Below are 13758 nucleotides of genomic sequence, written 5' to 3' on the forward strand. Positions count from 1 at the left end.
ATCGTACGCTTACGAGAACTACTGACTGGAAAAACGAACAATTCCAAATGTTCCGCGCTGCGAATTTGTCGACCATCTCCCACAATGCACTGGGAAAAATGAACTCTCCATGGCAAGATCTTAATTGGTGGCGCACTGAATTGTGAATCGCCCGAATTAAGCGCTTGGTCAAGAATTCGTCAACAAAGATTGACTTCCTCGCAGCTTTCACCGAATTCCAGCATTCAGAGATCGAATGCGTCTTATATCAATCACTTATAAACTAATGTCAAGTATATTAGTCTGGTAGTGCTTAAGCATTTCCCTTGTGTCCTCCAGCACAATCTTGCGCATTCGTTCGTTGGTGTTATCAAACACACTTGTATGGCAGAATATGAATTCTTAGCTCTGGCAACAGAGCTGCTACAAGTCACTTGGGTGTCTGTCGGTCAGTGGCCCCCTCCCCCTCAATAAATTGACCACAAACGAACCCCCTAACTTCATGCAAGACTTTCATGCAAGACTTTTTGCAAAACGGCCAGTGCAATAGTCTCTCACCTGTGTTTTTTTATTTACTGAATTACACGGTTCAGCATAGACGAGACGAAATCGACTACTCCTTGACGAATATGTGTGTCAACTAAAATTGAAATTGTATGATAAAGGACGAAATTAAATATTGAAAGTGCACTAAATCGATTATGCCGCACGAATTCGAATACCAGAATCGGTGAAGTTGCATGAGAAACGTTCATAAAATTACCATAGCCAGGAAAACATTACAATAAACATTGAAGTGATAGAGCTGTAATTTTTGAAATCGCTGTTGATAAAGAAGTAATCGTATAATGTGGTATTTAAAAATGTTAACCTCGTTTCTCGTATAATTATAGAAATAGAAGTTATCAGAGCAGCAGAATTAAAAATAGCAGGTTGTAGCTTTTATTTGATAGTCATTAATATTCGCAAATATATGATGAGTATACTCTCTAAATTCCAAAGAGTGAAATTAGGGACTTGACGTTTAAGAATGAAAATCACTCTCATTTTAGATTGAAAAAAGTCTGAAAACAGAACCACTTCAGTCGAAGCTCGAGTAAAACCTCGATCGTTTCGATTGAAGGAATTTCACTCTAAAACGTCTAGTCCCTAGTTTCCGACTGTGGGGGTAAATCTTTACTCGAATTAATGGAGTGAATTTTCACTCTTTGGAATTTAGAAAGTAATAAAAGAATGAGGTGATGGTTTTATGGACGACCCTCGTAGAAATAGTGTAGATATACACCTATTACTCTTAGTAGAATTACGTAATTTTCTTATATTTTCTAAATCAATGGATAGCTGTAGCCATGAATAAATGATGTATAATGTTAATACCAGATAAAAATAACATTAACGTTCATGGTGGGCATGCATTATGTTTGACTATTCTTCAGGTTCACATCGGGATGAAAACCTCAGAAACAGTGTTTACAAGTACAAGGGGGTAATGATAAGTAATTGTGAATCTTCAAATTTAGAAAGAGCATTTAATTTATAAAAATGTCTGAGCATAGTTGTAACATTGTTGTAGTACTCGTACTCGAATGTCAAAGTACTCGTACTCGACATGTCGAAATTATACTCGATCATCAAAGTACTCTTACTCCAATAGAAGTAGGCCCCCCTACTCGAAAAAAAGAAAAGGTAAGGCTTGAACTATACCTATAGGCCTTATTTTATCGATACTTTCAGTTAGAAATGATTGGCTTGGGGGAATGCGGAGAAATCGAAAAAGAAACGTGTCTACAATTCAGGAAGTTTTGCTGATGAACCTCCCCCAAAAAAGGCCTGGATCCGCCCCTATCGCGTGTTGTATTCCACGCTTTCGGCGGGGCGTTTGTATTCATCATTAAGCCTATACGTTTGCTAAACATACTCATCGTTACACAACACTGCTCGAACACTAGTATTATATGTGCAGGCCAGTAAATCGGTCCGAAATTGCCTACGCCGGCCAAATTCTTCAATACAGCATTTTTAAGGCCATAAACTTGATGATTTGGAAAAAAGGTTGGAATAAGCCGTGGAGAGGACTGTGAGCTTGTGTTCTGGTAGCCTTTAGTCAAGTCCCACGTGCCTACCCGGACACGTGACGCACCCGGATGCTGACTCGTAAAAAGACTAGCACGAGCGGAGAACGCTTATGTTTTTCGTTACATTTTGTCTACCGATTTGGTAGACATGCATTATGCATTACCCGTTGTGAATTGACCAATGAAAATGCAGAACCGTCGTTGTGCGCAAGACAGATGGCGCGCGTGCTGTGCTGTTGCTGGTAACCGCAAACCACCGTTAGATAATTGGTTTATATTGCTTGATTTATATTACGTGAATAAATGAATAAGTGATTAGTTCCGCGGGCAGCGGCTCCGCCGCTCGTGCTAGTCTTTTTACGTGCCAGCATCCGGGGTGCGTTACGTGTCCGGATGGTCCGGTATAGTCGCGGGGGACTTGACTAAAGGCTAGTGTTCTGGTGAAGTGTGGATGATGATGAGACCCTACATTCGCACTATTTTGCAATGGAGCGTAGGTGCGTCTATTTTCAAATTGGCGATGGGCTTCAGGACTGCTTTTAGGGGTGATCATCTTTGAATGGCATTTTCTCCCAAAAGCCAATGCAATGGTTAACCCCCCCCCCGGAAAATTGAACAGACTGTGAAAGATGATGAAATAAGCTTTAATTTGATGTTCGTCTTGAACACCACAGAGAGTTGTGAGTATCATGATTTCTGAAGTGGGGCATTAATCATTGGGGTCTACGGAAATTTATTTACTGGTCTGCAACCTTGGGGGACCAGGTTGGGTGGGGGAAATTTATGCTTGTGGAAAAACCGTGACGTAGAGTACACTCTCAAATGTGAGGCATTCTGGCAAAATGAGACAGAGCTGGGCAGAGGTCGAAATGAGGGTTTTCAGGTATTAGGAAAGAAAATAAAATTCTCCTTGCAATACTTTTTGTTGCACTTCAATCGGACTTTCTGTTGACAATTTTATGTCTGTTTAAAGTTCACATTTATCGACATGTCAAAAAAGTTAATACTGCAAAAGAGGCCTTAAAAGTTTCGAGCTTTGTAGTTGTGAAAATGAAAGATGTCAATTGTTTCTCCTTAAAAACGCTTTTATTCCACAATTTTTGTACTATTTCTTTAAGTAAGATTTGAGGCTTTCGGTCACAGCACACTGACCGGATCATCGAGTTGAACCACCATTCTCAGTTGAGAAATTATTCGCACATGGTGTTTCCGCAAACCTTTCATTATTTACTATTTTGAAAATACGTGTTGTTGACATATCAAAGATTACAAATATCAGTGAATCTGGAAATTGAAAAAAAATCCATCATATTCGTTTTGTTGCATTTTCTCCAGTTTGGCCTGTGCCCAGTTCAGGTGTAGCATGAATTTAGGTTTTATGAAATACGGACTCATTGGTGGTATTGCGCATGCTCATGCATAGATAATTAGGAGAGGGATCGGTCACGTGGAGGGTTTAACCAATAAAAGGGAAAAAGAGTCCGATTTTCATACGAGTCCGATTTTCATATGACACCGTCTCATTTTGCAGAATACCTCACAAATAGCGCCCTCTGTTGTTTGAATAAAGCCATCACAGTTCCCTGGCGACGGAACATGGCGGCGCAAACGTCCAAAAGAAAACTGGCATGACTGGTCTACGGGTTAGTGCAGTGTTTTTGTTTGCCAGTAATTCAAAATGTTAGTCTTTAAGTTGTACTACACCCGTGAACGTGGTTATATAGCCACGCTTTCGAGTCAACTCGTACCTTGGGCGACTCGTACCTTGGACAACTCGTACCTTGGACAACTCGTACCTTGGACATCTCGTACCTTGGATAACTCGTACCTTGGACAACTCGTACCTTCAATTAAGACGACTCGTACCATCAGAATAAAAAGTAGAGTACACTGTAGATACGTGCGTGACTTAGAGTGTGGTTCCTTGACTCCGAAACGATATGATTCTTTTCAAGTCAAAGTTAATTTCTATCTCACAGAACCACATTCAAGATCTAATGGCTTTGCCAGGCAGCATGATTTTCCGCATTGGGCCTGGTGGGCCGGCCTCCGAGGGCGTGAGCAGCGGTCGGTCGTGCGCGGTACCGATGCCGGTGACTCGGAAGCGGCCGGCCTGCGAGCTGCGCGGCGCGCGCGGCAGTGCCATTCTGTTTTTAATGGATAAGTTAAGATAGATTGAATTTTACAGTGGAGAAACTTCAGATGCGGATTTGGTGTGGTTTAATTATGCAATACAGCCTAACCACCGTAACATCCTGTTTCCAACCGACAAAATATTAGACAAACCAACCGACAAAATATTAGAAAGCAAATTTAAACATTTAATTTGTCTAAATAAAGTAATTTCTGCGTTTTCTTGTGAAGTCTAATAACCAAAGTATACAAGAGCAGTCAGTACTTTTAAATGATTCAGTCCTTTCCTAGCTATAAGTCTGAAAGTCGAAAATGTAAAAAAAAAAATCACAGTTGGTTTATTCATCAACTGGTTTATTCGAAACATTTACAAATTGGGCGGGGGTTTGGCCAGATGTTTCGTCATAGTCCGACTTGTTGAAATGAAATGATGAACAGCAGACAAGCAATCGTCTCTTGAGCAGCGCAATGGTTCATCAGAAACCCGCAAGATCATCTGAAAAAAAAAATTAGCGGTTAGCACATAGTTTTGGGATGAAAATTAGTATTTCCTAACAAAATTGGAAATATTTGTCAGTCCAAGATTCACGTCTTATCATTTTTGCGGGGAAAAAAAAAAGTAGTTCAGATGATTATAGGGATCAATAATAGGAAAAATGTTGCAACGTGACGCCACTTTGTTCTTCATATATATATATATATCATCTCAATGATGGTCATTCATTGCAAAAATGATGGTAAGACGTGAATCTTGGATAAAAACATCAGTTCCATAATATTTTCAAAGTCTAAGCCTAAGTCTCTAAACGTAACGGCAGACTGCATCAATGTCACCGTGCACAGACGTCCATATTGACCGGTCAGCGCGGCGCAAGAACCGTGTCACTTTGCACGGATGCCGCGTGGGCCTGTACATGCCGCGCACACAGTAAGCTGCCGCGGCCGGCTCCGCGCTAAATAAATTCCTCTTTTTGGGGGGAAAGAGAGCCCATACCAAAAAGAGATTCACCTTTTTTTTAATAAGCAGTCCACTTTCAATGAGTTACGGTCCACTTTATTCAGCCTCGGATCATTATCCTGATTGACGGTACGACTTGACTTACGCGTGATGGTACGAGTCGTCTTAACTGAAGGTACGACTTACCGAAGGTACGAGTTGTCCAAGGTACGACTCGGTATAATGACGTCGAGTTGAAGGTACGAGTTGTCCAAGGTACGAGTTGCCCAAGGTACGAGATGACCTGTTACCATAGCCACGATTCGATATACACATAGGCCTACATCACATAATTATATCGTCATGATCGTCAGACCCCCTAAAAAAAAGACGAGGATATGATATACGCGTTGCAAGCTGTTAATACCTGCGTAAATTATGGTGACTCAAGGATATCATCTCAACATGCACACTGAAGGTCATTCAAGAGACATGAATCTGGGACTGAGAAGAGAAACATTTCAAATGTTGTTACTGTCAGGAAATACTTGACTCTCCATACTATTACTAGACTCATACACAATCGCGGAAGTGATGGCGTCGGGTTGCAACATTTTTTCCAAGAAAAAGATTAGAGAAATATAGGCCTAGCACATTTGGTTTGAAAAAGCTTTATTTTTTTTTAAAGATCCTGAATCCATGGAGCTAAAACCTGGCCCCAATTTCATAGCACTGCTTATAACAGTAAGCAAAAAAAGGTTGTGCTTACATAGACCCGTGAACGTGGCGTTGTATACAACGCCACGCTGTTGTGTATTTTGGAACCTAGCAAAATCGATCCGCCATACATAATTTCGTATGGATGTTGAGTACTCACCAAGAAATCTAAATTTGCCTTCCCGCGTGTTCAGGATGTGTCATTTTGACGAAATTTGCCATCAATGAAGACCCATACGAACGTGTAGAAATTAGATTTTAACCTGACAAGTGACCCTGACAAATGACCCTGGACGAGTACCCAGGGTCATTTGCGTGCAAAATTATCGGAGCCCTCCGAGCTACCCGTCTGCTTCATGTGGCGCATATGATAGGCGGCGTCTGATTGGCCAATAACGAGGCCACGTGATAAACGCAGCTAATAATTTGGGATAGCACTTACGATCCGGAGACAAAAGGAATGCCCGGAGCGTCAGTGCGATACCAAATTATCCGCAGCATTTACCAGGTAGTAAATCACATGCATCAGGAGGAGGTTGCAGGACTTCTACCTCGACGTCGAGATCTTGCCAGATTTTACCTCGAATTTCGTTTGAATGCCAGATTTGGCGTAAAAGCAGATTTCAACATGTTCAAGAAAGCTTGATATGTTAATATTTATCACATGGTAAGGCAATGTTCAGTCTTTGTCACGGAAGGACGATTTCGCTTGGTTCGAACATGTACAAGAGCGTGGCGTAGTTTACAAGCCACGTTCACGGGTCTATGCTTACCATAGCAGAAAATCATGCTGCTGCTTAAGCACTATTTCATGCTAACAGATGCGCGCACATGGAGATTTCTATTGTTACGTCACTGATTTAAGCAAAGTTTTCTTCTGGGGTTAAGCGTGCTCTTGCTGTGCTTACTGCTTAACGGTCCCTATGAAATAGATGGAGGCTCGGTAAGCACAAAGTCGGCTGTTAAGCAGCGCTATGAAATTGGGCCCTGTTCCTTGCTCTATGCTGAAAGGCAAAATTATAGGCCTACATGGTTATATGTCACGGATCAAAAAATAAAATGATTTTTAGTGTATTTACTCCCATGGACAGCCCGTGGCCGGCTTGTGGCCGGCCCGTGGCGTTGTTTACAATACCTATCAAAAAATGCAGGTGCGGATCCAGTGGAGGGGGGGGGGTCAAACCCCTCCAAGCTCTGTCTCAAGACAAAATGTTTTGGGTTTTTTTTTTCATAGATTAGAAATACATAAAAAATTAGGTGAAAACAAATTTAAAACCCCTGCTCTGACACCCTGAAAAATTATGATAATAATATCCGCGTGTGCACAGAATTTTGTCTGAGCCAGCTTGGATAAGTGGGTATATTCTGTAATATAGTATTGATGATCATCGGATTTGAACAGTGCCCCCATTGAAAGTACATGTACAAGCCCCCCCCCCCCCTTATTGATTAGGAGGCCAAGTATCCAGAGAAGAAAAACTATCTTCATTTCAGATTTTTTTGGTGATGAACTCTCCCCCCCCCCTTCCCCCTCTTCTGCAAGAATTCCTGGATCCGCCCCTGAAATGAACCTGTATAAATGTCATCCATTTTTATTCATGCAGAATAGAAGCGTGATACTTCCTGAGGAGGAACGTGAACAATTGGCTACTCATCTACATGTAAAGCGTTCCAGGACTCCATGCAACATAGAGAACGGAAACAACTGCTAGATAAACGTATCTGAATTGGATGTATGAAGAACCTGTTGTACCAGTCGTGGATATCTGAAGAAAGTGGCATATCGTACAATCCTTGCCAGGCATGCCGCTCCGATCAAACAAGGTACCAGTTTTAGTTATTTCCAGGAGCATGTCTGAGCTCAAACGATGAGTGAATCGGTCGCCAAGATTCTGAGGGACAGACAGCGCCGGGCCGGTCAGCGTGATGGGGAATCGACGGGACAGTTCCTGTGGCGAGCTCTGCGGGAGTCCATCCGCAAGACAACGAGGGAAGTGGCGCGGGCCGACGCGGCCGAGATACACATCGGGCATGGGGTGCACCACCTGCGCAAGATCAACCACACTGAGCCTGTACTGGATGTGATGTACAACAAAGAAACAGAGGTAATTAACACTCCAATGGACACCATGCATTCACAATACAGGGTGAGTAAAAAAAAAGCAAAACTCAAATGTCGGGACCATTGTTTAAGTGAAGTTCTACATGTAGCCCTTTCAAAATGTAGGATATGAAAGCCCAATTCATAGGCTTTCTTTTGGTACAAGAATCATTCAAATCACTCATGTACTTTTCAAGTTACGGAATTTTAAACACAACCACCGTTTTAAAGTTCTGTCCACGGATCACAAGAAGGTAAGTGTTCTTTTAGCAAAACAAAAACAAATCACATAGGGATGTGTGTGAATTGTTTTCACTTTGCTGAAAGAACGCACCCCTTGTTTGTGATCCGTGGACAGAACTTTAAAACGGTGGTTGTGTTTAAAATTCCGTAACTTGAAAAGTACACGAGTGATGTGAATGATTCTTGTTCTAAAATAGGCTTATGAATTGGGCTTTCATATCCTAGATTTTCAAAGTGCTACATGCAGAACTTCACTAAAACAATTGTCCCGACATTTGGGTTTTGCTGTTTTGCCTCACCCTGTACATGATGCTGTGTGACCACGTTTGGGAGTCCCAGCCAGAAGGACACACACCGTATAGTGGCACATACATGCTTTGGTTGCTGTCATTGTACAAAGTATACACAACTTTTTTTGTTGTTGAAAAGTTGAACAAAGAAATTGACTGGAGCGGGGTTTGAACCTGCAACCTCCGTATTATAACCGTTCAGGAATCACGCCCAAAAATCACGATACAAACCTGGGCGTGATTTTTAGCTGCATGGCATAATACGGGTTTATGGCTTCTGACTAGTGCCCCTTAAACAAAGATATTGACAAATTGGGGTAACGCCAACATAGGGCTGGATAGCTCAGTTGGTAGAGCACCGGAACGGCAATCTGAAGGTCGCAGGTTCAAATCCCGCTCCGGTCAATTCTTTGATCAACTTTTCAGTTATATCACTTTTTTTTATAATTTACCTAGTCAGTTTCTCATTGTGGTTTGAAAGTCTTTATTTTTATTCCTAATGCGTACAAATCTGTATCATCTCTGCATGAACCCCAGGCATACGGCAGCAATGCTTTGGAGTCCCTCCTAGTGGTCTCCCCAAACTCTCTCTATCTTGGGAGGGGGTTATGGCCACGCCCCCTCCTATACAGGTTTTTTCATGTCTGGCGGGCACCTTCCACCACTGAAAATGTCTGGCAGTGGCCATTCATGATACCTGGGACTAGGCCCAACATTTTCCAGTAGGTTTCATTGGGTTAACTCACCAGCTGATCTAGCTCAATTTTGGGGCCCCTTTCTCATGGCCCTCCTGACCATACCCACCACAGTGTGCCCGGCAGACGTCCATTTCCTTTTACATTGGTATGCATGTGGAACATTGCTCCATACATGAAAATTGGTTAACTTTCCAGCTAGGCTGACCCCTCCTCCCGGCTTCTGCTCTATCTCCGCAACTGTTGAGAGGGTGCTTGTACACATTGTCTATACAGTGTAGAAACAGAATATTATTTTATCGTAATCATTACTTGGGACCCCGTTCCTATAATGTTACAACGGACTCATTTGAAACTTCTCACAGAATGTGTATTATTTCAAAATTAGGGTTTTCATCATCGGGATTCTTTATATTTTACTTTGACACTGGATTTTTTAATCATTTTGTAACGAACATTGGGATAAATGTAAGATTCTTACCAGTTTTGGCAGTAGCACACGCGTACATGTACGTTCCGTGCTTGTCCGTGTCAATGACAATGAAAGCCCGATGCTGATTGGCTGATAGAATTTTTTTTAAAAACATTTAGTGTGTGTGAGCCAATCAGCATCGAGCTTTCATTGTGTTCGGCACTGTCTTGGTTTTCGAACGTGTTTTCTAGTTTTCATCGTCTTTTACCCCACAATTTCCCTCAAAAATCAAAGCCCTTCCCTCTTTCCACAAAATTTAACCTGCTGATATTCAAGAAGGTGTCATTGCCAGCTGTCATTTATGAGCATGTCGTTTGTGCGTGGTGTCGACAATTCCATCACAGTGCAAGTAAATCGCAGGTGGACCCGAGGATGGCTTCGGGGCCAGTTCATCACTGAGTATTTAGGTAATGAAATAATTTTTTCTTTTGGTTTCAATGAAGGAATATTTGACCATAGACTGCCACGGTATCAACCTATTCCACAAGGATGGCCGAGCCAAAGATCAACTTGAGCCCGAGGAACCGATTGAGAAGCTTGTCTTTGCGCCAGAGGTCAAGCGATATGTGGGCTGGTCGACTGGCGAGGAATACCTCAAGGTATTGTTTTGTCTTCCCTAACCCTCCCAGTACCTGCATTCTCCACAGAAAAGTTTTAAATGAAATAAAAGTTGCTTTTGTCCCTACGTGCAGGGTTCGACTTTAGCTTTAGCCCGCTATCCAAATGCTAGTCAAAACAGCGGCAGCTAGGCTAGTCGAACTATCCCTTAAGAAGCCCGGCTGGCGAGCCTAAAAATTATTGGACTAATTATATTAACTTTGTAGGGTGAAATTATTAGATCTGTTTATTAAAAACCACTGACAAGATTGCCTCGGGATACACGTTTTACATGTACATTTGTACGCACATTGTTGTTTATGAGACACTCTATACAAGAAAAACATGTGGGCTAGTGAAAATGCCCACGGGCTAGTTCAGAGTCTGTTTCAGTACTGAGTAGCCCGGCTGGCTAGTGAAAAAAAAGTTAAGGTGGAACCCTGCTATGTGTGTCCTTAAAATTCGTTCACAAAGCCTTTAGTTGGTTTAGAAGACGGCCAGTACATGTTAGTGAACATGCCAAAACCATCATAAATAATGCCAAACTTTCGTACAATAACTACTTTTTTTGGCCGTCCTAGATGTTCACCGAAGACTTTGACTTGATTTCGGAAGCCAAGGCGCCCCACAAGATCTGCTGCGCATTGTACAACGACCAGCAGAATGAGGTAGTGACTGCCGGGCAGGCGTCAATCATGGTATGTAGAAAGTGACAAGATCTAGACTGTGCTCAATCTTCTTTCCACCAAAGCAGAAACAAAGCCAAATCGACATTACAAATTCTAAGGGTCAAAAGTGTGCAAAGTGCAAAAGTGCGAAGGCACAGTGCAATAACTTGACATGATGCGATCAATTTCCATTTTCGATTGCGTTTGTTACAAGTGTAAACTGGTTCATTGTAGGTTCCCAATTTGGAGCCACTGCATGTGCATGAAGCACCGGTTTGCAATTAGTGATTGTTATACCTCTGTCTTGAATACTGTATTTTCATTGGCCTAGAACGATCACGTGTTAAGTATATAAAAAGTCATGGCACACTCCCTGTGGGATATCACGTACGTGATGTCCAACAGGGAGTGTTGCTATGACTTTGTACATACGGTACGTATGGCACGGTGTGAAACACTTGTATCGTTGGTACCCACGCTATTTTCACCATGTTTTCACGCATGAGTGGGAACAGCGAACTAGCAGACGATCAGCTGTTTTGAGCACGCGACATGCATGTGAGTTGACGTTCAATTGTCATTATCATTGTGTTTGCTGCTGTTTGTTTTCGTGATTTTTACATCAAAATCCAAAGAATCCAAGACAGAGGTATAACAAAACAATTGTTGACTCTGGTGCTATATGCGCTCCTCAGCTGTTCAAAACGTCATATCCCACATCACAGCAGTCAACAATTGTTAAATGTTTGCCAGGCAAGGTTCTAGGCTGAATTTGTTTTAGAGGGGGGGATTGCTAGTCTATGGAATATCCTCTTGCACAGCAAAAGTCTATGATATGCGAGCAGATTCGGCGATTAATTATGCAAAACAAGACTGCGTCTTGACCCTTGAGAGTCTGACCATGCAGCGGGCGCCTTTTCAGGTCTTCCGTAACCCGTTGTAGTATTACAAAAACATAGCAGCCAAATTGACCAATCAACAGCTTAGTCCACATTTCTGATCAAAATGACATCACAATATTTCTAAAGCCGACTCCGATTGGCTCTCATAAAAGTTGCATTGCTCACATATATCATAATATAATTACAACAGAATCTTTGAAACCTTAAATTGCTATATCAAGAGGATCAGGACTTCTGTACATTTTGTTGAGTCTGATGTGAAAAAAAAGGCTTAATTTTCTTCTTGGATCGGTTTCTATTCTCAGTCTTGGTGTTTCCGCTACGGGGCGAAGCACCTCATCCCCAAGAAGTCCATCGATCCTACCGGACTGACACCAGACGACGTGTTCACCATGATTGCCTTAGAGACAACAGCCAGCCGAGCCCAGCGATGCTTCGCTGTCCATGATGCTGGGGTGGCCGTCTTCAACCTGTATGAGGGAACGCTGTTGTCGTACAAGAAGAACCTTCATGTTAGGAGCATTACAAGGTAAAGTTAATCGAATCTGAATTCACATGTTTATATCATTGTTTCATTGAACCAGGGTGCTCTGAAGCAATGAAAGCAAGAGGGCTCAGAACGGGAAAATGCGTCAATGAGGCAACTTAAATGTTTGCTTACATCATGGTATGTCTCTTCCCCCTCTCTCCCCACTCCACCCCCACCCCCCAAAAAAACCCAATCATCCACCAAAGCTGAGTGGCCTATATTAGTTTTCCACAGCATTAAAGATACACAATGTGTCGTTCAGTTCTCAAGCTTCCAAATATTTCAGTGATTTGGCCAGGGAGAAGATCTGTGTGAAAAATGTGCCTCTCACCTCCTTTGTTAAATTATAAAATACATATATATACGCCGTCAGACAACAGGCATACATTTTTTTTTAATTCACAAGCAAATCGTAAATCAAAATATATGTTACCCATTCACTGTGCGCATGTAGAAGTATGGTACAAAGCAGTCACTTGATTTGTAGATCCGCACCTTGAACATCATCAAAATGGGCTTGTAGCTTCTGGCTACTTTATTTTTTACAGCTGAGTGTCCGAAGTCTGGAATACACTTTCAGTATTTGTGATGGGATCAAGCTAAATGAGTTGTTTGTCAGCCCTGGTCAAAAATTGTTTTATTACAGATTTGAAAAGAGCACAATCTTAGCATTACTGCTGTGAAAACCGCATGCTGATACCATCTTTAGTTCAAAATTATGGAAGTCGGAACACCAAGAGATGTGATGAAGTGATGTGATGAAGTGGCCCTATTTTGGCCTGAATCTCCAAATGAAAATTCCTGACAAACAACTCATGTAGCTTGATCGCATTACATTTGTAATTTTGATTATAACTCACACCATCAGTGTCATTATGTCTTGCAGTATGCTCTTCTTCAACCCTTTGAAGCAACTCATCACGGGTGCCCGCGACGGCTCCATCAAGGTCTGGGACGACACCTGGCACCTCTTGCTGGTGTTTGTGGGCCACAGCGCGGCCGTGACCGCCCTCGGCGTGTACCCCTACGGCCCTTACATCGTGTCGGCATCCCAGGACTGCTCACTGCGGGTATGGAGCTTGGAAACCTGCGATGAAGTTGACATGTAAGAAGCGAACTCTACCATAATGACACCATTCCTCTTTAATGTACAAAAACTATAAAACATCCCTTTTTGGTAAAAAAAAAACAGCTCGATCGGATCTCTAAAGCTGCGGGCCAACGAATTTGTGTTCATGCATGTGTCACGTGATTGTGCCATGTAATTTCTGGAAAGAGTAGTGTTTTGAGTTTAAAAAAATCAGGTTTTTGACCCCAGTGATCCCATGATGACCTTTAACCCCAGCTTGGTCATGCGACATGTTGGGGCTGGGCTACTGATACTTTTGACAAAGTTTGGTTGAAATCGGTCAAAATATGG

The 13758-nt window shown here is 42.2% G+C and overlaps 1 protein-coding gene across 8 annotated transcripts in view; it reads left to right on the forward strand.

Moving 5' to 3' along the window:
• Positions 1-3592: 3592 nt before the first annotated feature.
• LOC119745245 (WD repeat-containing protein 97-like) overlaps positions 3593-13758 on the forward strand; it is a 54051-nt gene continuing 43885 nt past the window's right edge. For 7 of the 8 annotated variants that reach the window (XM_038221471.1, XM_038221530.1, XM_038221505.1 and 4 more), the window contains exons 1-6: positions 3593-3697; positions 7446-7946; positions 10086-10241; positions 10821-10937; positions 12115-12338; positions 13225-13443. In XM_038221471.1, the coding sequence (XP_038077399.1) occupies positions 7710-7946; positions 10086-10241; positions 10821-10937; positions 12115-12338; positions 13225-13443 (953 nt within the window). In that variant the 5' untranslated portion in view covers positions 3593-3697; positions 7446-7709. Of the gene's footprint in view, positions 3698-5583; positions 5603-7445; positions 7947-10085; positions 10242-10820; positions 10938-12114; positions 12339-13224; positions 13444-13758 lie in introns of those variants that run through there. The other variant, XM_038221480.1, reaches the window with a different exon arrangement.

The sequence above is a fragment of the Patiria miniata genome, unplaced genomic scaffold, assembly GCF_015706575.1.
Source record: "Patiria miniata isolate m_02_andy unplaced genomic scaffold, ASM1570657v1 HiC_scaffold_12, whole genome shotgun sequence".
NCBI classification, from domain to species: domain Eukaryota; kingdom Metazoa; phylum Echinodermata; class Asteroidea; order Valvatida; family Asterinidae; genus Patiria; species Patiria miniata.